The 25,765-nt window shown below is 38.9% G+C and overlaps 1 protein-coding gene across 1 annotated transcript in view; it reads left to right on the forward strand.

Annotated features, from left to right (window-relative positions):
- The window catches only part of map3k5 (mitogen-activated protein kinase kinase kinase 5), a 107,801-nt gene that overhangs the window by 79,190 nt on the left and 2,846 nt on the right, over positions 1-25,765 (forward strand). The window contains exons 16-29 of the mRNA XM_037685930.1: positions 2,111-2,238; positions 3,132-3,268; positions 3,610-3,715; positions 7,381-7,538; positions 14,469-14,646; positions 17,391-17,408; positions 17,715-17,892; positions 19,618-19,786; positions 19,884-20,069; positions 21,600-21,705; positions 22,878-23,121; positions 23,218-23,330; positions 25,380-25,501; positions 25,640-25,716. Coding sequence (XP_037541858.1) covers positions 2,111-2,238; positions 3,132-3,268; positions 3,610-3,715; positions 7,381-7,538; positions 14,469-14,646; positions 17,391-17,408; positions 17,715-17,892; positions 19,618-19,786; positions 19,884-20,069; positions 21,600-21,705; positions 22,878-23,121; positions 23,218-23,330; positions 25,380-25,501; positions 25,640-25,716 — 1,920 coding nt within the window. The remainder of the gene's footprint in view (positions 1-2,110; positions 2,239-3,131; positions 3,269-3,609; positions 3,716-7,380; positions 7,539-14,468; positions 14,647-17,390; positions 17,409-17,714; positions 17,893-19,617; positions 19,787-19,883; positions 20,070-21,599; positions 21,706-22,877; positions 23,122-23,217; positions 23,331-25,379; positions 25,502-25,639; positions 25,717-25,765) is intronic.

The raw sequence follows: 25,765 nt of genomic DNA on the forward strand, positions 1-25,765 counted from the left end.
CACTTTTGGATTTTAGCTACAGTTTGATAATTTTAGCTGCAACATCTATTTTGCTACTTTTAGCTGTAATTCTGTAAACATTAGAATCTGATTTGCTAATTTTAGTCATTGTTCTGCTCTTTTCTTTATTTTAGCTACCATTCTGTCACGTGGTTCTTATAGCAACTATTTAGCCATTTTAGACTTTTAGCTACTGTTCTGCTCCATTGAATTTTGAGCTACCGTTTTGCTAAATTTAGCTCTTCGCAACCATTCTCTTGGTTTTAACTTTTAGCTACAGCTTTGATCGTTTTAACGTCGGCATCTATTTTCCTGCTTTTACCTCCTTTTCTGCTTCATTTAGTTTGTAGTTTTTAGCTACTGCTCTGATCCTTTCAGCTGCCATTTTGCTTCATTTAGCGTCTCCTCGTGTTTTGTTGCTTTTAATACTTAACTTGTAAAATCTCAACTGAAAATTAAATTTCTCTTTCTTTCTTTCTTGCTTTCTTTCAATTTCTCTTTTTTTGTGTGTTTAGCTAGTTCAAAGTCATAACACCTTGTAGCTAATAAATAAATCACTTTATGGAACAGTGAACATCTCAATATGTTTTTAAATTTAAAAACAACCCAAGTTCAGTGGTCCAAATGTCACCAATTTAAATATTTTTGAGTCTGTTTTATTCTTCTGTCACAATAATCTGAAAACTTTTTACCTTTTGATCCGTTAGCGAGATACTTTGAGTTAACTGGAAACGCCCACACCTGCTTTTTAACCATTGGGCAACATTTGATCAGTCAACAAAACTACTGCCACAATAGATTTATTTATGTAGAACAGATGTGATACTTTATTTTAAAGCATCTTATGCCAGCTGAACTTCTTCCAGCTAGTTATAAAGAAAATACATATTTAGAGTATTTTCGTTCTGTTATTAGTTTTATAACATGATGAGCTTGTAAAGTTAAAAAAACATCTCCTTAAACACTTAGATAAAATGTTAGTCTGTTTTGTGACAGAGGGTTCAGATGTCGGCTCACGACCATAAGATTCAACATGTAAAGTCGTAGTGGTGGCGCAGAGGTTAGAGAAGGCAACCCTGTGATTGTAAGGTCACCAGTTCAACTCTCTGAACTGATAACTTTAAAATGTGGTTGGAAAAGGTGGAGGGCCCACACCTGCCTCCACCCTGGGCCCTTGAGCAAGTCCCTTAACCCCCACCATCTGCTCCCCCCGGGCGCCCTAGATGTCAGCTCTCTGCTCCGCACAGAGGGCTGTGGTATCCCTGTGGTCTGTGGTTGCGTCAAGAAGGACATCCTACAGTGGCCGTGAGGTGTAAATGAACAACATTTCAAAAAACAGAATTACATTTTAAAAAAATGCAACAAAAAGAACAAAAACACAACATTTGAAAAACGGAGTTACATTTGGAAAATAATAACACCACTTCCGCTTTGGCTTAGTGTAATTCCGTTTCTTTCAAATGTGATTCCAGCCACTTCCGCTTCGGCCACTTCCGTTTTGTTTTAATGGAATTCTGTTTTTTTCAAATGCAATTCCATTTTTTTCTAATGTAATTCAGGTTTTTCAAATGCGATTCTGGCCAATTCTGCTTCAGCCACTTCCGCTTCTGCCACTTCTGCTTTGGCTTAATGAAATTCTGTTTCTTTCAAATGCAATTCCATTTTTTCAAATGTAATTCAGTTTTTTCAAATGCGATTCCAGCCAATTCTGCTTCAGCCACTTCCACTTCTGCCACTTCTGCTTTGGCCACGTCCACTTTGGCCACTTCCGCTTTGGCTTAATGTAATTCCGTTTTTTCAAATGTAGTTCTGTTTTTTCAAATGTTGTTCATTTACACCTCACAGCCACCGTAGCATCCAGCGTAAAAACAATTGCCAAGTCTTCATGCGAGTTGGTTTGCTGTGGCAACCCCTGAAGAAGGGAGCAGCCGAAAGAAAAAGAAAAATAAATTAATCCAAATTTTAGTTAAATCTGTTTTTTAGGTCAACGGGAGTAGATATTGGCATTTCAAGCAAAAATAAAAATAAAATAAACTATTCAAAAGTAACTGGTGATTCTTTTTGACTTAGTTCTGTTTTCAAGAATTTCCTTTTTTTTTTTTTAACTCAGATACTCTCAGCCGCTTCACGAGGAAATCGCCCTTCACAAACACTTGAAGCACAAGAACATTGTCCAGTACCTGGGCTCCATCAGCGAAAACGGCTTCATAAAGATCTTCATGGAACAGGTTCCAGGAGGTGAGACTCCTGAGCTCACCCTTTATAAAACAACCTGACGGCTCACGTTCAAATAAAATCAGTTAAAACTATAGGGTGCCATTTGTAAAGTTGCACAGTCAGAAATTAACAGCAATATTTTTAGTTTATTTAGCCTTTAATAAGAAAAAAGTTGTTTATTTTCAGTCATATTTTCACAATGTTATTTTTAATTTCCAAGCTAAATATCTAATTTCTAAGCCTAACATTTAATTTCTAAACTAAATATTAACTTGCAAGTTAAGAACTTAGTTTGTAAACTAAATATTTAGCTTGTAAATATGACATTTATAAATGTATGTTTAGTTTGGAAATTAAATATTTATCTTGGAAATTAAATATTTAGCTTGGAAATTAAATATTTAATTTACATCTAAATATTATATATATTTAGTTAATAAACTAAACTAAATGTTTAGTTTACAAACTAAATATTTAACTTGCAAGTTAAGAACTTAGTTTGTAAACTAAATATTTAGCTTGTAAATATGACATTTATAAATGTATGTTTAGTTTGTAAATTAAATATTTAGTTTGGGACTATGACATTTATAAATGTATGAATAACATGGTGACTTTGGAAAAAAAAAGTATTTTTCTTATTAAAGGCTAAATAAACTAAAATATTGCTGTTAAGTTTTGACTGTATAACTTTACAAACGGTAAAATAAACAACACAAAGCGTTTAACTTGTACGTTGGCGTGGTTGTTATTGCTCGTGATTTTTTTACGATCCCAAATGAAGATTTAAAAGACGATCCTCTATTTTCAGGTTCATGATTAACCTCCTCTGCTTGTGTACACACGGATTGATCGGCGTTTGATCTTGGGTCAAAGTGAGTGCTGATCGTTGTACTTTGTCCCGATGTGTTCAGGGAGTCTGTCGGCGCTGCTGAGGTCTAAATGGGGCCCCCTGAAAAACAACGAGCCCACCATCGGCTTCTACACGCGGCAGATCCTGGAGGGGCTCAAATATCTGCACGACAACCAGATCGCCCACCGAGACATCAAGGTGCCGCTTTTCTCCTCCGAACGGCTTCTACTCGTGAATTCTTCTGCGGCGTCTCGTGGCGTTTCAACATTTCTTGGTCGATCGGTTTAGCTCCCGCTCTGTTTTTTTTATCTCACCTTTGACAAACGCTGGTCTCAATCTGGGTCAGTAACCTTCTTCCTGTTCATTCAAACGTTGGAGCATTGTGCTCAGAATAATTAGCAGAGTAAATGTGAGTCACTTTGTTTTGGTTGGACGCTCCTCATTCTTTTTGCAACCGTTTACGACCTCCTCACATCATCAGAACCAGACTTCTGCAGCAATCAGAGCGTCACTGATGATTTTTTTTTTTCTATCTGCAGGGTGATAATGTCCTCATTAACACTTACAGCGGCGTCCTGAAGATATCAGATTTTGGCACATCTAAAAGACTGGCTGGAATTAACCCCTGCACCGAAACCTTCACAGGTACTGACCCACTTCTCATGTCCCTCTTGTATGAGAAAACACTTCAGCAGGATGGAGAAGTCTCACATTCCCAGTATTCTTTAAAGTAGACTGACTGGGGGAGTGAACTTTGCTAACCTCATACAGAAACGTGTTCTCCTTCCGCCCCCGTTTCCAAGTGTTAATCCAGTCTTGTGGGTGACATCTTTAAAATAGCAGGCTGTTGCTGTTCAGGGACTCTGGGTTTGAGTCTGCGGTCAGGCCAGGTAGGTGTGTGGCCCGGTGATGTCAACACAAACGCTGCCAAGTGTGGCTCAGTCAGTCATGAGGTCTCTCAGTCTGGCCTCATGAGTCAGACCGATCTGACTGCTGATTGGAGCAGACGGGGACTTACCCTGAAAGGTGGGGCTCTTTCAGGAAACTGGGCTACTCCTTCATATAGCCCACGCCTGCCCAAAAGAAATGCCTCAGTGCCTGTTTTTAGTTTATTGCACAGACTTCTTAACACAGCTAATAAGCAGTCAGGAGGTCAGGAATAGAACAAAGGACTCCTTTCATTGGAGCTAAAAAGGTTTCTTCAGGGTCGGGATTAGACACACTTAGCTGTTCCTTACACAAGGTCATAACCTCTCTCTAACCTGATTGGTTGTTTTCAGGAGGTGTCACCACTTCAGAGATGAGTGCATTTGTGAGTATAACTAATGCAAGCGCTTTAGGATATTTACATCCATTTTTTTCCTTAAACACGGACAATGCTTGTTTTATCCGCGGTACCTTCTGTACTTTGGTTTTTGATCATCCAGGCATCACAGTTCATGCTCAATCATCCAGGTACAAAATCCAATAGTGGTCAGTCAGGTCATCTGGACAGTTTCTTTTTTGTGGAAAGACGTTTCGCCCTCTATCCGGAGGGCCTCATCTAGGCAGTGAAAGGTTTTTGTTTCTAGTTTTGTCAAGTTGCGTTTATTTGTCATATGCAAGATTAACACAGGGTTAACGGTACAATGAAATGCTTAGGATGAGAAGAACCGATTTGACTCGCTAAAAAATCAAAGAACAAACCAACATGAAAATAGAGCATGCAATAAGGGTACATCAAAAAAAAAGTACCAAAAAGTGAAAAAGTAATTAAAATATTTACAATGTCCTAAAGAGAGATATTGAACAACAACATGGTAGAATATAATGGTGCAGCAGGCTGAATTTGAATAAGTATTTTGAGGTAGTAATATAAGCTAAAGTGCACATGATATATACATTTATATATATACAGACATACACACACCCATACAGCTATGTCCATCGTGCTAAAGGGAACGAGCGGAACGCCGACGTTCCCCACCGCTGAGGGATTTGAATAGTAAATGTTTGTTTCGTTTGAGATGAGTGTTTTTCTGGATTGGAATTGAACAGGAAATGCAGATAAACCTTTATGTTTTTGGTGCGAGATATTCAAGTGGGTAGGAGTTAACACTGTAGAAGAAGAAAGATAGGGTGGTGGTGTTTTTTTTTTTTTTTTTTTTTTTCAAGGTGGTGCTGATTGACTGATCCAAGCAAGTGGAGGGAGTAATTTTATTTATATTTGTACAGTGCCTTGCGAAAGTATTCGGCCCACTTGAACTTTTCAACCTTTTGCCACATTTCAGGCTTCAAACATAAAGATATAAAATTTGAATTTTTTGTGAAGAATCAACAACAAGTGGGACACAATCGTGAAGTGGAATGAAATTTATTGGATGTGTCAAACTTTTTTAACAAATAAAAAACTGAAAAGTGGGGCGTGCAATATTATTGGGTCCCCGTGCGTTAATACTTTGTAGCGCCGCCTTTTGCTGCAGTTCCAGCTGCAAGTCTCTTGGGGTTTGTCTCTGTCAGTTTTGAACATGGAGACACTGAAGTTCTGCCCATTCTTCCTACAAAACAGCTGGAGCTCAGTGAGGTTGGATGGAGAGCGTTTGTGAACAGCAGTCTTCAGCTCTTTCCACAGATTCTCGATTGGATTCAGGACTGGACTTTGACTTGGCCATTCCAACACCTGGATATGTTTGTGAACCATTCCATTGTAGATGTGTCTTTATGTTTTGGATCATTGTCTTGTTGGAAGATAAATCTCCGTCCCAGTCTCAGGTCTCTTGCAGACTCAAACAGGTTGTCTTCCAGAATGGTCCTGTATTTGGCCCCATCCATCTTCCCATGAATTCTGACCATCTTCCCTGTCCCTGCTGACAAAAAGCAGGTCCAGACCATGATGCTGCCACCACCATGTTTGACAGTGGGGATGGTGTGTTCAGGGTGATGAGCTGTGTTGCTTTTACGTCAAACATATCGTTTTGCATTGTGGCCAAACAGTTGGATTTTGGTTTCATGTGACCAGAGCACCTTCTTCCACATGTTTGGTGTCTCCCAGGTGCTTGTGACAAACTTTAAACAACACTTTTTATGGAGCTCTTTGAGAAATGGCTTTCTTCTTGCCACTCTTCCATAAAGGCCAGATTTGTGCAGTGTACGACTGATTGTTGTCCTCTGGACAGACTCTCCCATCTCAGCTGTAGATCTCTGCAGTTCATCCAGAGTGATCATGGGCCTTTTGGCTGCATCTCTGATCAGTCTTCTCCTTGTTCCAGATGAAAGTTTAGAGGGACGGCCGGGTCTTGGTAGATTTGCAGTGGTCTGATACTCCTTCCTTTTCAATATGATTGCTTGCACAGTGCTCCTTGGGATGGTTAAAGCTTGAGAAATCTTTTTGTGTCCAAATCCGGCTTTAAACTTCTCCACAACAGTATCTCGGACCTGCCTGGTGTGTTCCTTGGTCTTCATGATGCTCTCTGCGCTTTGAACAGAACCCTGAGACTATCACAGAGTAGGTGCATTTATACGGAGACTTGATTACTCACAGGTGGATTCTATTTATCATCATGAGTCATTTGGGACAACATTGGATCATTCATAGATCCTCACTGAACTTCTGGACTGAGTTTGCTGCTCTGAAAGTAAAGGAGCCCAATAATATTGCACGCCCCACTTTTCAGTTTTTTATTTGTTAAAAAAGTTTGACACATCCAATAAATTTCATTGCACTTCACGATTGTGTCCCACTTGTTGTTGATTTTTCACAAAAAAATTACAATTTTGATATCTTTATGTTTCAAGCCTGAAATGTGGCAAAAGATTGAAAAGTTCAAGGGGGCCGAATACTTTCGCATGGCACTGTATACTTTTAAGCAACATTATATATAGAAAACATAGGTTCCTCAAATGATAGGGGTGTAAAGTTTACACCCCCCCCCCCCCCCCCCCCCACACACACACACACACACAGACACATATTGTGGCAGCCATCTTGGATTTTGACGTGGTAGCCCACTTTTCAATTGGCTCCTTTGTTACACCTAGATGAAGCCACACACCAAAATGGAAGTTGGTATCTCGTTTATTTTTTAAGTTATCACACTCACAACGTTCACTGTATTTCGAGGAGCGTATTTCTAATTCCCCCTTTTTCGCTCCTCAACAGGGGACAATAAAATAGGCTATTTTTATTCCCTAAATAACCTAAAAATAGAAGGCGGTGCTCATCAAGTTACTGCTTTTTTAATTAAATCTGACACAAAACAAAGCTAGAAGTCAAAAGTAACTTTTACGCAGTTGTGTTCCAGTGTTGTTGATATATTTTCTTTGTTTTCCAGGCACGTTGCAATATATGGCTCCTGAAATTATCGACAAGGGTCCGCGGGGGTACGGAAAACCAGCAGACATCTGGTCCCTGGGCTGCACCATCATAGAAATGGCAACTGGTAAACCACCTTTCTATGAACTCGGAGAACCACAAGCTGCCATGTTCAAGGTGAGAGATGTTAGCTGCAGCTTACCCCACAAATAACATGACGGATCAACTGTGCCCATGAACAGCTGCCACTGATTATATTAATGTTAGTGCATGTAAAAACAGCATTACAGTTGGATTGTAACTTATAGTATTTACTGTATTGGTTTTGAAATATGACCTGAATATCATCAAGTTTGCTTAAAAATCTTAGTAAGACATCATTAATAATAAGGGACTGTCTTGCACAGCAGCCTGGAGAATTTAAAATCCTGTTTTAACATAAAAAATATTAATAAATACTTTAACAATAGGTTGTTGTTGGTAGTAACAACATGCAGCCAAAGTCATATTAGAAGGTCTGTTAGCGTTGAGTCAAAGTATAAAGACTATTGCTTAATTTAGTGCTCGTTCTGTAATTCAAAAGGTTCTCCGAGTAGTTCGAACAATAGATTGTATTTGATAAACAATTACTTCAACTATAAAAACAAGACCATAAAAATACTGTAGGTTGTTTACATCACGGTTCATAATCGGTAATCCAGGTAAAAAAATCCAACAATGTTCAGTCAGGTCATCTGGACAGTTTCTTGTTTTTGTTGAGAGACGTTTCGATAGGTTGTTTAGTTTTTATAATAAAAAAATAAATAAAAGGAATGACACACGGTCATCACCATTTTATTCATGCTGCAATGCATTCTGGGTAAATTATCTAGACAGGTTGCTCCGGTGCGAGCTCCATTCAGCTTGAATGTTAAGTTTGGACATTATCTGACGTTCAGCCTTTAATTTGAACCAGAGTACGTTAACAGAGAGGAGAATGGAAAAATAACTAATCATTAATAGCATTAGCTCCGTAGCTATTAGCTAATATATATTTATATTTATATATATCTATATATATATATAATTTACCCAGAATGCATATATATATATATATATATATATATATAAGCATTAGCTTTTGAGTTAATATATATGGTGTTATCCATACCATACCATTTTATTTATAGAGCACTTAAAACAGCTACAAGGCCAACCAAAGTGCTGTACAGACAGAACAACAGGCAACACACAAAGCAATATACAAAATGAAGTAAATCAAAAATATAGACATAAAATCGATGCAGATAATAAATATGACAACAAACCAGTGTGGAGCATACAGGTTCAAAACACAGATCCTCTGGTGTTGAAAGCTACTGAATAATAGTGAGTTTCTAAACAGGACTTGAAAACCGAGAGGGAGGGGGCCTGTCTGACAAGCAGAGGTAACTCGTTCCAAAGTCTTGGTCCTGCTACAGAGAAGGCCCTGTCCCCCCTGCGCTTAAGACGAGTTCCTGGAACTGTGAGAGGCAACTGGTCCGCTGACCTCAGGGAACGTGGTGGGACATACGGTTGTAGCAAATCAGAGAGATGGGGGGGCGACACTGTTCAGCAATTTATAGACCTACAGGAGTATTCTGAACTGGATTCGAAGGTGAACCTGTAACCAGTGCAGTGAGGCCAAAACTGGTGTAATGTGCTCTCTTTTGCCTGTACTGGTTAAAAATTGGGCTGCTGCATTCTGGACCAGTTGTAGTCGTGCAGTGGAGGTCTGACTGATGCCAAACAGGAGCGAATTGCAGTAATCAAGCCTTGATGTAATGAATGCATGTATTACTGTCTCCAGGTTATTTTTGGACAATATGGGCTTCAGTTTAGACAGCTGCCTCAGGTGGAAGAAGCATGATTTAACAATCATGTTTACATGATTGTTAAGTTTCAGGGAAGGGTCCATTATCACTCCCAGATTAGTGACTCTTTGTTTTTCTGACAGGATTAGAGTGGAAAGGTCGATGCAGTGGTTTGTGATCGTGTCATTGGGAGGGAACAACATGATTCAGACTTCTTTTCATTGAAACTTAAGAAGTTTAAAGCCATCCAGTCCCTGATGTCAGCCAGGCAGTCGAGCAGAGGCTGAATAGAGCATGTGCCATTGTGTCTTAGGGGGAAGTAAATTTGACAGTCGTCGGCGTAGAAGTGAAATGGTATGTTGTGTTTCCGGAAAATAGCACCAAGTGGCAGCAGGTATAGAGAGAATAGGAGGGGACCCAGGATGGACCCCTGCGGAACCCCCCATTTAAGCTATGTCGCTGCAGAACTAAAATCCTTGATGGAAACACAAAAGGATCTGTCAGTGAGGTAGGATCTGAAAAAATTGAGGGCTGACCCTGTGATGCCCACCCACTGGTCCAACCTAGCAATGAGGATCTCATGGTCGATGGTGTAGCCCTGGAGCTAATAGCACTAGCTCCAGAACTACTAGCGTTAGCTCCAGAGATAATATGACATTTGCTTTAGAGTTAATATATATGGCAATAGCTTTAGAGCTATTAAATTTAACATCAGAAGTTGATCACGTTTGATTGTTTCGTCCCATATATTGTGCGTAAAGACCAATACAATACCTTTACTCCTTGTGTTTTAGTGTTCATTACAACTGATGTACGCCATTGCCCCAGAATGCATTGCACCGGAAATGAATGACAATAAACGGGTGATGTCCTTAAGTGAAAAATGTAATAAACATATACAATTTTTTAAAGTAACTAGGAGTTTTCCTGTGTCACAAACAACAACTTTTAAGTAGAATAGAGAACATGTTAAGGCCAATATGTGAAAGTAGTTTGATATCCCTTCAAGCCAACTTGCAGGCCTAAATCTCAATTTATTTTTACCCCCTCTTTATTTTACAGATGTAATGCGGTAAACAGTGTTTCATTCCTTCAAAATGTTTTTCTTATTAATAAAAAAAAATCAAGCAGATATATACTTGTTAACCTTTTCAAGCCCATGCTAACCATCAACTTGTTTGTTACCATCTCTTTTAGGGAAAAACGCCTTTTAGGGTTTACGTTAAATAATATTATATTACGAGCAAACTTTGGGACTGACATCAAAATTTCGAAAGGTTAGAACATTTTCAACCCACCTTTTTTTTACTGAATACTGTATTTAAAGAGTTGACAAAGCCCTCACCTCCTCCTTTGTGTTGGTGTTGTACAGTATTACATTAATACTCCTGCTCAGAGCTGGATTATCCTGTCTGCCCTGCTGGCAGACAATCAGCCAGATTAATTGTAGCGAAACTGAAACGGTTCTCTGGCACTGGTCTGAAGACAAAATGAAAGCTTCTTTTCTCACATGTTTAAAGAACTTCGCTCACAATATTGCCAGAGGAGGTGTGACGGATTTGGGAAAAAAAAGCTGGCTGATAATGAACTCCTGTCAATCTACTAATAAATACTGCGGTAAAAGAATTTTCAACGCTCTGCACTGGCTGTCAACACTCAACCCCAAGAAATAAAATAATTTAATTTAATAATATTTTTTAATTAATAGAGTTATTATGGCTTTATTGCTCACAAAAATAATATAATTGCCTCTGTCTTGCTGTTAGCAAAACGTTTCATGAACCACTGGGCAGATTTTAATGAAACTTAATTATTGCATGTTTCTCTCTAATTGGTTACTCTTTAGAGTCGAGACAAAAAAAAAAAAGTGGCCTCCAAAACACAATGGGGTTGATTCACAATTTCCAACTATTTCAAAAGCGTACAAAACCTACTTTTATGGCGACCCCACCCTCTCCACAAACGTACAAAAAAAATGTTGACTTTTTAAAAAAAACATATTATCAGAAAAGCAGAGACACAAAACTGACGTGCTTACATGAATATTGTAGCAACTTCGAAGAGCAAGCAGAAAAATCACAATGGAGTCGCTCTCAACATGTCGGTTTGAACACTTGTGAAAAATTACTGAACTTTACACAACAATGGCTGTAACTCGGTTAATTTTACCACTATTAAGCTCAAATTTGGTGTGGTCAATGGTAAATGAACTATATAGCGCCTTTCTATCTTATCAAGATAGTGCTAGTGCCCTCATTTACCCATTCATACATCACTCTACTAGAGCTCTATAAAGCTAATTGAACAAATCATTCTAAAGAGACTAATCAGCGCTTTATCACATTCATACACTGATGGGACGTACATCAGAGGCAATGAGGGGTTCAGTGTCTTGCCCAGGGACACTTTGGCATGTGACTGCTGGTGGATTCAAACCCCCAACTCTTGCACTGGAGGACGACTGCTCTAACCACTCAGCCACAGCCGCCCCGTTATTACCATGTGGTAGTAACTGAGTGTCATCTCTGTCACATACTCCAAGTGCTAAGCGCTCACTAAGGATCTTTGGTGGGTTATCTGGAGTATTTCAAGGAATTGTTTGTCAAAGTCAGGTCAATTGTTGTATCTAATATTTATATTAAACTAGAGCTTCATTTGTAAACCGATCAACCCCGGAGCACTAATAGTGGGCGGGGCAGTGGGGTGGGGCAGGGGGAGGTCCTCCCCAGAACATTTTAAATAAAGTACATGCTGTTTCCTGCATTTGCATTTTGGTGTATTTTAACAGGTGGTTAAACATTTATGTTTACCTATATTTGTAAACACTCTGCTTCTGTCAAGCATCCTACCCACCACCACCACCCCCACCACCTCCCACTTACTTGATGGTTCCGAGCCCGACACCGTCCCTACTCGTTGGCGTCCGACTCCACATGCTCGTGCCCGCACACACGACTGCCTGGTTATCTGGGAAGTCTCCCCACCCACTCTTTTAGAGGGAGATTTTTTTAAGGGTAGAGGCGGAAATGCTACTCGAATGTGATATTAAGAACCTTGTAAGTGACTGTTATGTTTAAAATGAGTGTTTATGTAATTATTTTCAGTTTACATATCCAATATAAGTTTTATTCATTCAAGGCAGTCAGATTTGTTCGTAACTTTATTATTTGTAAGCGTGAGAGTTACCGGATCCAAGCAAACAGTTACTGGAATGCACCCTGTCAAAATAAGATAGTTCCCGGATCCTGTTCCGGCAAGATCTGGCTCAAATTAAGCCCTGTATTAAACCAATAAGTTTTTGTTTTAGGGGAGAATGAACAACATTACAACATAGTTTATTAGCTCAGGTTAAGTGATACTACAGTAAAATTATATGTTAAAGAAGTTTCTAAAATGTTTTTTTTTATAGTGCACTATTTTATAATAATGCATGAGCTACTGTTGTGTTTTTTTTTTCATTAATGTGTTTTATGTATAGATCTACGTAAGTTAAAATAGAGAATAAATGCTTCTTATTAAGTCTTTAATGACAAGAGTGCTTTAAACAAGATTTTTTTTAGCGTATTAGCCTTTAGACACCATTTTGCTTTATGCGTGTAGTGTTTTGTGCCGAAGCCCTAATCTGTAAAACCTGCACTGCTTTGGTCATTTATTGCTTTAAACTCATCCATCATTTCAAATAAAGTTATATCAAGCCGTCACTTTATGAAAACCTAACCAGTGATCAGCTTTGGTGTGCCTGCATTGTGTTACCACCTGCAACACGATCAAGTCCAGCTGAAACTCGAAACGCCACTTTTGCACGAACATTTGTTTGAACAAAAACACGTGCGGCCTCAGGAGAGCAACCTGTACGAGCGTCTCTTGTTTGAAACATTCATCCTGTCGGTTTACATGGCATTTTTGACGCAGATGGAAATTTTTAGAGCACTCGAGCAAATTATTGTTCGTAACTGTGTGTAGCTCATTAAGGATTGTATATAGGTTGAAGAGACGTCTGGAAAACATTACAGCACTTATGTCGAAGCTTCTAACCATGGGATTTTCCCTTATAAAGTGATTTAATTAAAGGGCTGCAAACCTAAATAAGGTGGCAGTTTAAATATTGTTGTATTTTACAACTTGTAGAAACCCTAAATAGAAAAACTTGGATTTACGTAAGTATTTGGACAAAGACCCTTTAATTTGCAGGATACATATACAACTATATTCAATTCAATTCAATCAATTCAAAAATACTTTATTAATCCCAGAGGGAAATTATTTGTTGTTGTAACTCGTTATCCTCATTTCATAAAGAGACGTTATAGATGCTGATGTCTGTAGACAGGAAGGATCTCTTGTAAAGGTCCATCCCACAGTGGATCCTAAGAAACTGGTTGCAGATGCCGTCCGATCCGTCCACCCAGACTCGGCAGGTCTCTCAGTTCCTCCAGGCTGTAGGACCGTCCAAATGCTGGGCAGAACTCCTCCCAGAGCGATGGCCACTCCTCCCAGTAGTCTGCCGAGCTCCTCGTCGCTGCGGACAGCCAACTGTAGGTGCCGAGGGACGATCCTGTCCTTCCGCTGTCATGAGCCGTGTTTCCTGCTAGTTCCAGGATCTCAGTGGTCAGGTACTCGAGCACAGCTGGCAGGTAGATGAGAATGCGTCCACAGAACATCCTTTTCAACTCATCTGAGATATGGGGCTGTAGTTGAGATATTATTTGAGCTTTTGAGATGTTAATCAGCTGCTGCTGTTGTAGAAAACTGCCTTGTTGCCATGGTTACACATCATAACAAATGTCCAAAACTAAAAAAGTTTCAGTAAAAATCCTTCCAGCTGCACAGCATCTGATACCAGAGGAAACAATAATCCAAAAAATGTGATTTACATCCAGAAAAAGAGGAATTAAAGTTTCCAAAAGCAAAATCTCAGAATGAAAGTAACAGAGCTGCTCCAACATGCAGCCACCTGGAGCGGCGCAATTACAAATTTAAAGTTGTCTAAAGTGATCTTTAAGAGGAGAGGTTTCTTCGTGCTGATCTTAATAAACAAATCTTTGCTTTAGTGACAGGAACTTTCCAAAGTCTTTATCAGTACGGATGTTTTTGCACTTATTTTTCACCAAGATACTGCTTGGACCCGAACAACCGTCTAACATGATCAAACCTTGATATGGAAACATTGTTTGTGTTCTTACTGCCTGAAACTAATACAAAAATAAACAAAAAAAATTAGATCTTTTAATTGTTTTTACCTTGAAAGATTTGATTTTGTCTCTTTTGTTGGCAGGTGGGCATGTTTAAGATCCATCCAGAAATCCCAGAGTCCATGTCGATGGAGGCCAAAGCCTTCATCCTGCGCTGCTTCGAGCCCGACCCGGACCGGCGAGCCACCGCCTTCGACCTGCTCACCGACGAGTTCCTCACCGTCACCAGCCGCAGGAAGAAGAGCAAGAGCAGCCTCAGTAGTGAGTTCATTTCACAAAGTTGTTGCTAAAAACTTTGCTTGACTGAGCTCGTCGTGTTTTCAATGGAAGTGAGAATTAGGAGTTCAAAATGCTCGTGTTACTCTCTCATCAAATCATAAACCCAAGAAATTTAAATTGTTTCTCTCTTTCAAGAACTTGTCCATATAAACTAAATTCAACAATATTAAATGTATTTTATTCTTGTGAAAAATACTACTTTGGTCTTTTCTATTGAAAATTTTAATCCCTATCTATACATTTCTCAACAGTCATAATTGCTTTCTGTACCTTTTTAATAGTAAACTTTCTTCCACAAAGCCCCTTCATCAGCGAATGACGATCTTCCGTCCCACTTTCTATATTATCAAACATATCATTGATCATTAAGGAGAATAATAAAGGGCTTATTATACTTCCCTGTGGTATCCCGTTTTATATGGAATATTTTTTTGAATAATCTTGTCCTTTTCTCATCGGTATTTTTCTTTCTGATAGAAACTCTTTTATCCATTTAAACATTCGACCTGTGGTGCCCATTTGTTTCCAGTTAATCCCGCTCTCCACGTCATGTCAGATGCTTTAAAACGGCTGCAACACTTCCTTTATTAATCTGAGATTTTCTGATTTCACGTTCAAGACACAAGACTGGATCCATCGCGTTTCGTCATTTTCTAAAACCACTTTGATAATTTGACAACACCTTTTATTCATTTTCTATATAGTCTGTTAATCTGTCCATTACCATCTTCTCCATAATTTTGCAAACGTTAGATGTTAATGCTACTGGTCTATAGTTCTCTGGTTTGGTATCATCCTTTTCTGGTTTTCGTGTTGGGATTATTATGGCTTCCATCCAGGACTCTGGTAGTTTTCCTTCCTCCCAGACTGTTATATAAAACTGAAATTATGTATTTTGATGACTCACTGTGATGTTTTACCATTATTTAACATCTGATAATTTCCTGGTGCAGATATTCCACATTTTGGAAGTGCTCGATTTAATTCAGTTTTACTGAATGGCATATTTAATGAATCACTTTCACCTTCCTCTTCTAAGAACTTTCTATTCTCTGTGATGGTATTCTCTCTCTTCCTCTTTTTTCCTTCTTGGTTAATATTGTTTGAACTATGAATTTTAGTAAAAGCTTTAGCCATCATTTATACTTTTTCCATATTTGTAACTGCCGTTACTTCTCCATCATGCAAAACTGTGTACTCATATTCTTGTCATGCTAAAAGCAGTAAAAAAAATAATCTGAACGTGAAACTTTTCATGAATCAGTGGAGCAGGAATTGTTTTTAATGTGTGTAAATGGCAACGAACGGGCTTGATAGATGGTTTCGTTTTAGGGATTGCCAGTTTAGATGCTAATTTAGATAAGAAGATTGATAACATCTATATTTTAGAGGTGATTACGAATCTACCACAAGCAGCCGGTTCGCTTTAAAGAAATAATGGCAACATGCAAAACATTCCATAAAATGCTTTAGGAGCAACAAAAAAAAAATTAATGAAAAGAATTGGGTCCCAAAAAATTTAAAACAAAGTTTTACTTTAATTAACTCTCAAATGTCCTTTAACTTTAAAACAACAACTGTTTGTCAGGGGGAATCCACCATCTTACATAACTACAGAAAAATACTATTTATTAAAAGTCACAAGTTGTTTAGCAGTCCTACCAGCTAGCATCATCAAGACGTTTATTTATATAATAATGATTTGTTAACCATAATGTAGTTATTGATACGCAGAGAGCTAAGGAAGTTTAATCCTAAAATATATGTATGGGGCAAATGAATCACTTACCGTAATTTCCGGACTTTTAAGCGCACCTGAATATAAGTCACGCCCACTAAATAAAAATAAAATGTACATATATAAGCCGCACTTGTGTATAAGCCGCGGGTGTCCACGATGTAACTTGAGATATTTACACAGAAATATATATATTTTTTACTTTAATTAAATACGTAGCTGTAACATACACAAATACATACAGTAAATTGTATTTATTTTATTTTTTGCTCAACAGTACCTGTAACACAGCCGGTTAAAAAAAATACAGCAGCCTATACCAGGAAGTCATAGATCGCTCCCTTCACTCGGAACCTGGCACATTAATGCACGATTGTGTGGCTGCAAATACTTCATTGTGTTCACAACAGGGAGGAGAGAACGGGGAAATGACGTTTCCCTCCTCCCCACCGTGACCTGTTCGGTAATTTCATTGGTCAGATTATTTTATTTTGTTTAACATTTATTTATACAAGTAGTCTCGTTGAGTTGCGAGGACCCACCCTCCAAGAAAGTCGTGGATTGGGCAGCTATGTGAGCGCCCGAGTGTGTCGAGGCTGAATGTTTTGACGGCGTGAAGCTCGTTAGTCCATCAAAAATAAAATAAAAAATCCATCAATTAGTCACAGCATTGTATAAGCTGCGGTGTTCAAAGCCTGTGGAAAACAAATAGCGGCTTATAGTCCAGAAATTACGGTAATGTGAAGATTGTAGCTCAATTTGTGTATTGCTGTTTCATCCAGTTTGGTTTGTTTTTGAAAACACATCCTTCTTTCCTTTTTCTCGGCGCTCTTCTCGGGGTTTACCCACAGCAGCAGCTCAGTCATGCTGCGTCACCAGTGGATCAGATTAGAAAACAGTTTTTAATCTCCCGTGTTATCCTGCGTGTCGAAATCATGTTCTGAATAAACTGCTGACGCTCATTTCTCTCTTTTCTGCCCCCGTGTAGCTCCGTCCTCCGGATCAGGTGAGTAAATTTAGCATTTAGCACATATGTTCAGACTTATTTACCACTAGTTGGTCTGCTTTGCCAAGCACGGGTCTGATTTATGAAACGTCTGCCTGCTTTGCTGCGTCCTTCAACCGCAGTTTACGTTTTTCACTTTCCACGTCTTCCTCTCTTTCCACGCACTTAAAACACGAGCAAAACGTATCGAGATGCTTGAAAGTGTTTAGAATCTGCTTCGTAATTCTTTAGACTATTAAATCATGCCCCTGAAAGCTTTAATGAGAGACACGGCCTCCCTCTAATTTGATGTGTTGTGTTCGTCAGAGTACCTCCGCAGCATCTCCCTGCCGGTGCCGGTGGTGGTGGAGGACACCAGCAGCAGCAGCGAGTACGGCTCCGTCTCCCCTGACAACGACCTCAACACCAACCCCTTCATCTTCAAGCCCAGCGGCAAGTGCTACAGCGAGCGGGACGTCAAGGGGCCGAGGTCCCTCTTTCTCAGGTAGGACAAGAGGAAGTGAAAAACCAACGAGTCACTTTAATGTTCATGAAGCGTTCACACTATTGTCATCCATTTTTCTTCCGTACGTTTCCGGCGCGCTTCTCGTCCCGCAGTTTTTAAGCTGTATCAACAAATCATATATGAAAACGTTTAGCTCTTTCTCCTGTTACAACGTTTGGTATCGATGTAACTTTAGCTTTTTGAAATATTTAGCCTTTTCTGCCATTTTTTTTTTTATCATAGAAAATGAATTGAGCTCATTTTACATCTTTCAAATCTTTAGATCTGTTTACAACCTTTTACAGCTCCTTTCACATTTTGTTCTGGTTCAGCTTCTTTCAGCTTCTTTATACACATTTTTTAACCTTTTTCAGCTGCTTTCAGCTAATTGCAGCTGTTTTCAGATAATTTCTACTTTTATTCCTGCTTCTTTCAGCCTAATTGACTTCTTTCTACTAATTTCAGCTTATGCTCCTTTCAACTCATTTCTGCTAGTTTCATCTTTTTCTGCTACTATTTAGCTGTTTTTATGCTAATTTTAGCCTTTTTCACATTTTTACACTCTATTTCAACTTTTTTTCAGCCTAATTCAGCAAAAGTGTGCTCTCTCCACTTCCTTCTTGTAACGTCAGTGCTTTTTAGATAGTTTTCAGCTACTTTCAGCAAATTTTAGCCGTTTTCAGATAATTTCCACTTTTTGTGCTAATTTCTGCTTCTTTCAGCAAACAAGTGTTCTTTCTGCTTTCTTCTCTTAATTTAAGCTTGTTCTACCTTTTCAGCATTTTTAGCTAATTTCAGCTGTTTTCAGATAAATTCAAGTTTTTCTGCTACGTTCAGCCTAATTAACTTCTTTCTGTTAATTTCAGATTGTTATGCTCGTTTCAGCCTTTTTTCTGCTAGTTTTAGCTTTTTCAGCTTATCCCACATGTTTTAGCTCATTTCAGCTCCTTCCACTTCTTTCTGGTATTTTAAGCTTCTTTCTGCCTTTTCAACTATTTTTTTTTTTGCTAATTTCCTAAATTTTATGCTCATTTCTGCTTATTTTTATTGCTGCTTTTTTTAATTTTTTTTTACTAACAGACTTTTTCTTCCATTTCAGCATGTTTTAGCTAGTTTCAGCTGTTTTTCGACAAGTTCTTCAGCGCACTGCATTTTCTCAGGAAATGCAATTTCTCTAGTTTGGATCGACGTTGCACCGTTTTCAGCTATAACCTCAGAACTGTAACTGTCTATACAACAGTTTGTCCACTCCTCAAATTAAATCTATTTTACTAAATCTATTTTACTAAATCTATTTTACTAAATCTATTTTACTATCAAAACAACATGAAGTGTAAAATGTGTTTTGCTGCCATTTTGTTTGGATTGAACCTTTTGATCTTTTAAGGTTTTCATGATTATTATTATATTATTATTAACAAAAAAAAGTCTGAGAGAACAATTCATCTCACAAAAACAGAAAAAAAAGTTTTTTGTTTTTTTTAGTTTTAGAACTGTCTTTATTCAAGGCCATCTACGTGATGTTAAAAATAAATAATTAGAAGTGTCTTCATCTCAGCCTCAGCCTTTGAGCACTTCAGCACTGAACTATTCCTCATTTAATCAAACAGATCTAACCTGGATCTAACCTGGATCTAACCTGGATCTAACCTGGATCTAACCTGGCAACATGAGAAATAAACTTTTAAATAAGTCCAGAGTTTTTAAATATTTGTGTCTTCTCAGCATCCCAGTGGAGAACTTTGAGGACCACAGTGCTCCTCCGTCTCCCGATGAGAAGGACGCGGGCTTCTTTATGCTTCGTAAGGACAGCGAGCGGCGAGCCACCCTGCACCAAATCCTGACCGAGGACCGGGAGAAGGTTGTAGCCAACCTGATGGAGGCCCTCACACAGGTTGGTGAAGGAAGAACATCAACAAACGGCGGTTGGATGTAGTCAGCACTTCTGTCACGTAGAAACCCACATCTCTGTTGTCGTATTTGATCCCCAGGGCTCTGAGGAGATCAAGCTAAAACCTCAGCACATCTCCACCCTCGTGGTGAGCCTGGCGGACTTTGTGCGCATGGCCGACAGGAAAATCATCGCCAGCACCCTGTCTCAACTCAAGCTGGAGCTGGACTTTGACAGCACCGCCATCAGCCAGCTGCAGGTCGTGCTGTTCAGCTTCCAGGATGCTGTGAGTGTCAGCAGAATATTTATTTATTATTATTATTATTATTTATTATTTATTTATTTATTTATTTATTTTCTGACACCGAAACCAACATGTGTTTGTGAAAGAAACAGAATCACCATTTATTTATTTATTCATGTATACATTAAATTTAAAAACATTAACAAGTTATTTCATTAATTCTATGAATTTCAATATTGTCAATTTTAAATGGGACTTTGATCATTTTCTTTCCATTACTAAATATCATGTAGTTTGTTTTTTCCAAGTTTAATGAGAACTTATTAAACCAAGTTTGTATTTTTACGAATTCTGCCTGTATCGTCTCTAACATCCGTTCAATATCTTCGCCCGAACAAAAAAAAATGTGGTATCATCTGCAAATAAAACACACTTCGAAAGCCCCGACACATCAACCAGATCATTCACATACAAAATAAACCACTTTGGTCCCAACACAGGTCCCTGAGGAACTCCACATCCATTAACACAAAATTCAGATCTTACATCGTTTACCTTTACAAACCGTCTCCTATTATTCAAATAACTGGACACCCACTGTAGTGCTAATTCTCTAATGCCATAGGGAGAATGCTGAATCACACCGTAGCGGTTCTGTTTCTCTTTATTCTTTATATTTTGATACGTGGCTGCGTCTGCATGCTTATTATTTTAACCAATCAAATGTCAAAATGACTTCTTGTGTGTACTGTTCACACTTTTCAAAATATTTAACTTAATTTGCCTAAAATAAATCCTTGTAGAAATACACTGAGATCTTTCAGTTCCTTCAACAACCTTGTTCTCTTTTAAACACTTTATTTTTGTCTTTGTTTGCTAATTATAGCTTTTAGTTGGACTTTTGCTAATTTAAGCTCCTGCTTTTCTTCTTTTAGTTTTAAACAAGCAGTTTGCTTCTTTTATCTTTTTAATCGCATTTTGCAAATTTACCTTGAAGTTGGTGTTTTTCTTCTTTTAGCTTCTAGCATTCTTTTTCAACGTCTCCATTTCATTTAGCGTTCATGCTAACGGTTAAGCCATTGATATTGGGTACTTCCTCTTGGTATTTTAAATTTAAATTGCAGCAATGAAATACCCCAGAGTCAAGTGACTTCCTGTCGATTACCCGTCCTGGTTTTGTAGAGGAGGTGCCTCACGAACGGTTTATTGTTAAAGCTGGCACCAGACGCAGACAGCAGCTCGTCTTTTTCCTCTTCCTGCACAGTCAGACAAATAGCTGAAAAATACTCATAAGCTGTAATAAAACAGAGGGTCTGCTGGGAGTAATGGGCTCATTTGTGTCTCCCTCTGAAATGCAGATGAAATGACACATGAACAAATGGTTGTTTTCATTTCTGTATGGACTCTTGCATAATATAAAACAGAAAGGAGCTCCGCTGCCTCCTGTTGGTCATGAGTGCATCAAATCAAGCCTAGATGGAGACGTTTGATCTGCGGTGCACGATTAAATATCTGCAGAGAGAGCGAGAAAAATTAACATATTCAATGTTCTACGAATGTTCGTGTTTCCAGGTGAACAAAGTGCTGCGAAACCACAACATCAAGCCTCACTGGATGTTTGCTCTGGACAACATCATCCGTAAAGCTGTGCAGACGGCCATCACCATCCTGGTGCCAGGTAGCATCATCAGCATCACAAACAGAGCACTTCTAAATGAATTTAAACTGTGCCCCACCCCCGCTTCACCCCTCAGGGCCAAACTCACTGACAAACGCAGGATCTGAACAGAGAAGTCTATGATCAGATTTAATTAGGAACATGAAGAGAGGATAGAAGTGTGGTTCTTACTCAGGTGTTGATGATTGAAGAAAACTCAGTGAAACAAACTGAAGCTGAGAAACATGCAGTTTTAGCTGTTTTCACAGAAGTGTATTCTCCTAAATCATTCCAACGCGCTGTATTGACAGCTAATATTAACTTATTTTAGCTGTACTAGACATTATTATCTATTATTTTTATTATTATGTACAGTAGTCCCTCATTTATCACTGGGTTTAGGGAACCACGCCCCCCGGGATAAGTGAAAAACCGTGAAATAGGGATACAGTAGTCAAAGTTCAAGTTTTACTCCTGATCTTCCACCTTCTGTGTAAATAAACAATTTAAATATGGTATTATTTTAAATAAACAAATTGTAGAGAAGTGCAGCAGGACAGCAAAGGGTTTTTTTGTTTGTTTGTTTGTTTTTGCTCTTTGGATTTTTTTCATTGTTGTTTATTTTGTTTTTGTTTTGGTCTGATTTTTGTTCACTTTGATGTTTAATTGTTCCTTTGAGTGTTTTTTTTTTTTTTTGTTATGGTATTTTGGTTCTTTTTTGTTGTTTTGTGTAAATTTTCTTTTTGTTTTGGTTGTTTTTTTTTTTTTTTTGTTTGTTTTTTTGTTCATTTTGATGTTTTATTGTTCCTTTGACTGTTTTTTTGTTTAGTTTTTTGGTGTTCTGCTTCTTTTGTTGTTTTGTTTGTTTAAATTTTATTTTTGTTTTTGGTTGTTGTTTTATTTTCTTTGTTCTTATTTGAGTTTTTCCATTGTTGTTTGTTTTTGGTTAGATTTTTGTATATATGTCTGGGATTCTTTTTTTGTTGTTGTTGTTGTTCTTTAGACTTTTTCATTGATTTTATTTTGTTTTGGTTCGTTTATTATTCATTTTGATGTTTTGTTTTGCCTTTGAGTCTTTTTTTGTTCGTTTGTTTTGTTTTCTTGGTATTTCCATTCTTTTTTGTTGCTTGTTTGTTTATTTTTGTTGTTTTGTTTGTTGTGAACACGACCGTCACGTTGTGCTCTGCTTCCAGAGCTGAGGCCTCACTTCAGCCTGGCCTCAGAAAGCGACCCGGCCGATCAGGAGGATATCGACGACGACGCAGAGCCCTGCAGAAACTCCGCCCACCAGAGTCGAGCGCCCGCCGTCGCCGCTCACGACGACACCGTGGCCACGTCGGGAGTCAGCACCCTGAGCTCCACCGTGTCCCACGAATCCCACAATGCCCAGCGCTCCGTGAGCATGGAGCTGGGCAGGATGAAGCTGGAAACCAACAGGTCGGTTGTCTGAATCTGTCGTTCATGAGCAGAAATGAGCAGAGAATCTGTGAAATAAAATGCTGTTTGTGTTTCGATCCCTTCGTTTGACTCCAGGCTGCTGGAGGAGCTGCTGCAGAAGGAGAGGGAGTATCAAACCATTCTGCAACAAGTGCTGGAGGAAAGAGAGCAGGAAATCAGATTGTTGAAGATGCGATCTGAGCCCGCAGGTCTGCACCTTTTTTCTTTTTCTTTTTAATAAAACGTCTTTTCTCCGTGTTTGTAAAACCTATCGCAGCTTCCAGTCTTACGTTGATTAAATAAGATCAAGTTGATTTAAAATGTGTGAAAAACGTCAGTGCAGGAGAATGCACCGCTGAAACTTCACACAAGTCGTGACTTGAAAATTCCACACTGGGGAGGTTTTCCTGCACCGGGTGCGGTGAAAGACTGGACCACTGTTTGCATCCTGACTTCCTGACGTGATGGAAGATGCGTAACCATGGCGACAAGGTGTTTTTTAACAACCAGGAGCAGCTGATAAACATCTCAAAAGCTCAAATACATCAGCTACAGCCTCAAATGATTTGAAAAGGAGGCACCTTGGTTGAATTTCCATCAACCTGGCGGCTGTGCTCAAGTACCTGACCGCCAAGATCATGGAGCTGGTGGGAAACTCAGCTTTTGACAACGGGAGGACCGGGATCATCCCCCGGCACCGTAAGCTGTCTGTCCGTGGTGACGAGAAGCTCTGCAGACTGCTGGAGGAGTGACCGTCGCTCATGGAGGAATTCTACCCAGCAGTCGGGCAGTCCTGCTGCCCAGGAGGACCGAGAGGCCCGCCAGATCTGACCGCAAGCTGGATCCAGGTGGATGGATCAGTATCTGTGGCCAGATTCTTTGAATTCCTTGCAGGAGATCCTTCCTGCCCACAGCTCAGCATCTATAACAACTCTGGAATGAAACCAGGATGATGAGCTACGACAACATTTAATTTCCCTTTGGGATTAATAAAGTATTTTTGAATTGAATGGAACTGAATTCATGTTAATTTTAGCTTTTTCAGCTAACTCTACGTTTTGTTGCACTCATTTCAACTTTTTTCGGCCTAATTCAGCAAAAATGTGCTCTCTCCACTTCCTTATGGTAATTTAAGCTTCTTTCTGGGGTTTTTTTAGCTACTTTTCAGCTTTTTGGGGCAAATTTATACTTTTTTCAGATAATTTCCACTTTTTTGTTCATTTTTGCTTCTTTCTACTTAATTGGGCAAATATGTTCTTTCTGCATTCTTCTGCTAATTAAGGCTTGTTCTACCTATTCAGCTACTTTTTAAAACTTTTTTTTTAGCTAATTTCAGCTGTTTTCTGGTAAATTTTAATTTTTCCTGATAATGTTTGCTACTTTCAGCCTAATTAACTTTTTTCTGCTTATTTCTGCAAGTTTCAGCTTTTTCTACTGACCCATCACACCTGGGATACACCCAGGTGGAGCAGTAGGCAGCTATGTACGCTGTCTGGGGAGCAATTTGAGATTGGGTGTCCTGCTCAGAGGCACCACGAGATGTGCAATGACCGGGGATTGAACCCAGGACCTTCGGGTCCTGAGTCGGCTGCCCTGCCCCTACACCATCTTGGCCCCTAGTTTCAGCTACTATTTAGCAGTTGTATGCTAATTTTAGCTTTTTCAGCTAATTTCACATTGTTTTTTGCTCATTTCAGCTCCTTCTGCTTTCTTCTGGTAGTTTAAGCTTCTTTCTGTCTTTTCAGCTACTTCTCAGAATTTTTTGCCAATTTCCTAATTTTTGCGCTCATTTCTGCTTATTTAAACGTAATTCAGCAAATATGTTTTCTTTCTGCGTTCTTCTGCTAATTTCGGCTTGTTCTTCCATTTCAGCTACATTTCAGTATGTTTTTAGCTAATTTCAGCTTTTTTTTCAGCAAGTTCATCTGCAATAAGCATTTTCACAGGAAATGATATTTCTCTAGTTATAAATACTTGTTAACTTATTGTGTCTGTCGGTTTTTGCCCAACCTTTTTTTATATTTCAGTAATCCTTAATGTGTTGATAATTAAGGCTTTGTTTAGCTCGTTTTGGTTTGGACCAAGCAGGAACTTTATTTATTCCAGGTGTAAAATATTTTCATCGCGTGTGTTTTTGGAGCCTCCTTCAGGACCTGCAGTTCTTAAAGTTTGGTTTTACCTCTGCACACTTTTTATTTTTTGTGGCTGTGCAGTTATTCGTGGTTCTAGCTGAGTCTCCTCGCTGTGTTTTAATCCAGAGAGTCCTCAGACATCGGTGCTCCTGCAGGAGCAGAGGAGTCCGGCTGCAGACAGACATGAAGACCCAGAGCTGAGCAGCTGGCTGAGGCTGTACGGCGCCGACCAGGACTCTATAGACCGGGTTGGTGTCAGCTGGGGCCATCCTGTGGGGATCGTTTTATATTTAAACCTCAAACAAGATGAAGGCCTTTATACAAGTGATGTATTCAATATAAATCCCTGTACTTTGTACTTTACCTTCTCTCGTCGTTCTCTCCAGATACTGAACGAGGAGTACACGTTGGACGACGTCCTCCTTTATGTGACAAGAGAAGATCTGAAGAGTTTAAGACTGAGGTAGACAACACAACTTTTTTTATTAATGTAACCACGATGTGTTGAGCAC

The sequence above is a fragment of the Nematolebias whitei genome, chromosome 12, assembly GCF_014905685.2.
Source record: "Nematolebias whitei isolate Nwh7 chromosome 12, NemWhi1, whole genome shotgun sequence".
In the NCBI taxonomy this organism is placed as follows: Eukaryota; Metazoa; Chordata; class Actinopteri; order Cyprinodontiformes; family Rivulidae; genus Nematolebias; species Nematolebias whitei.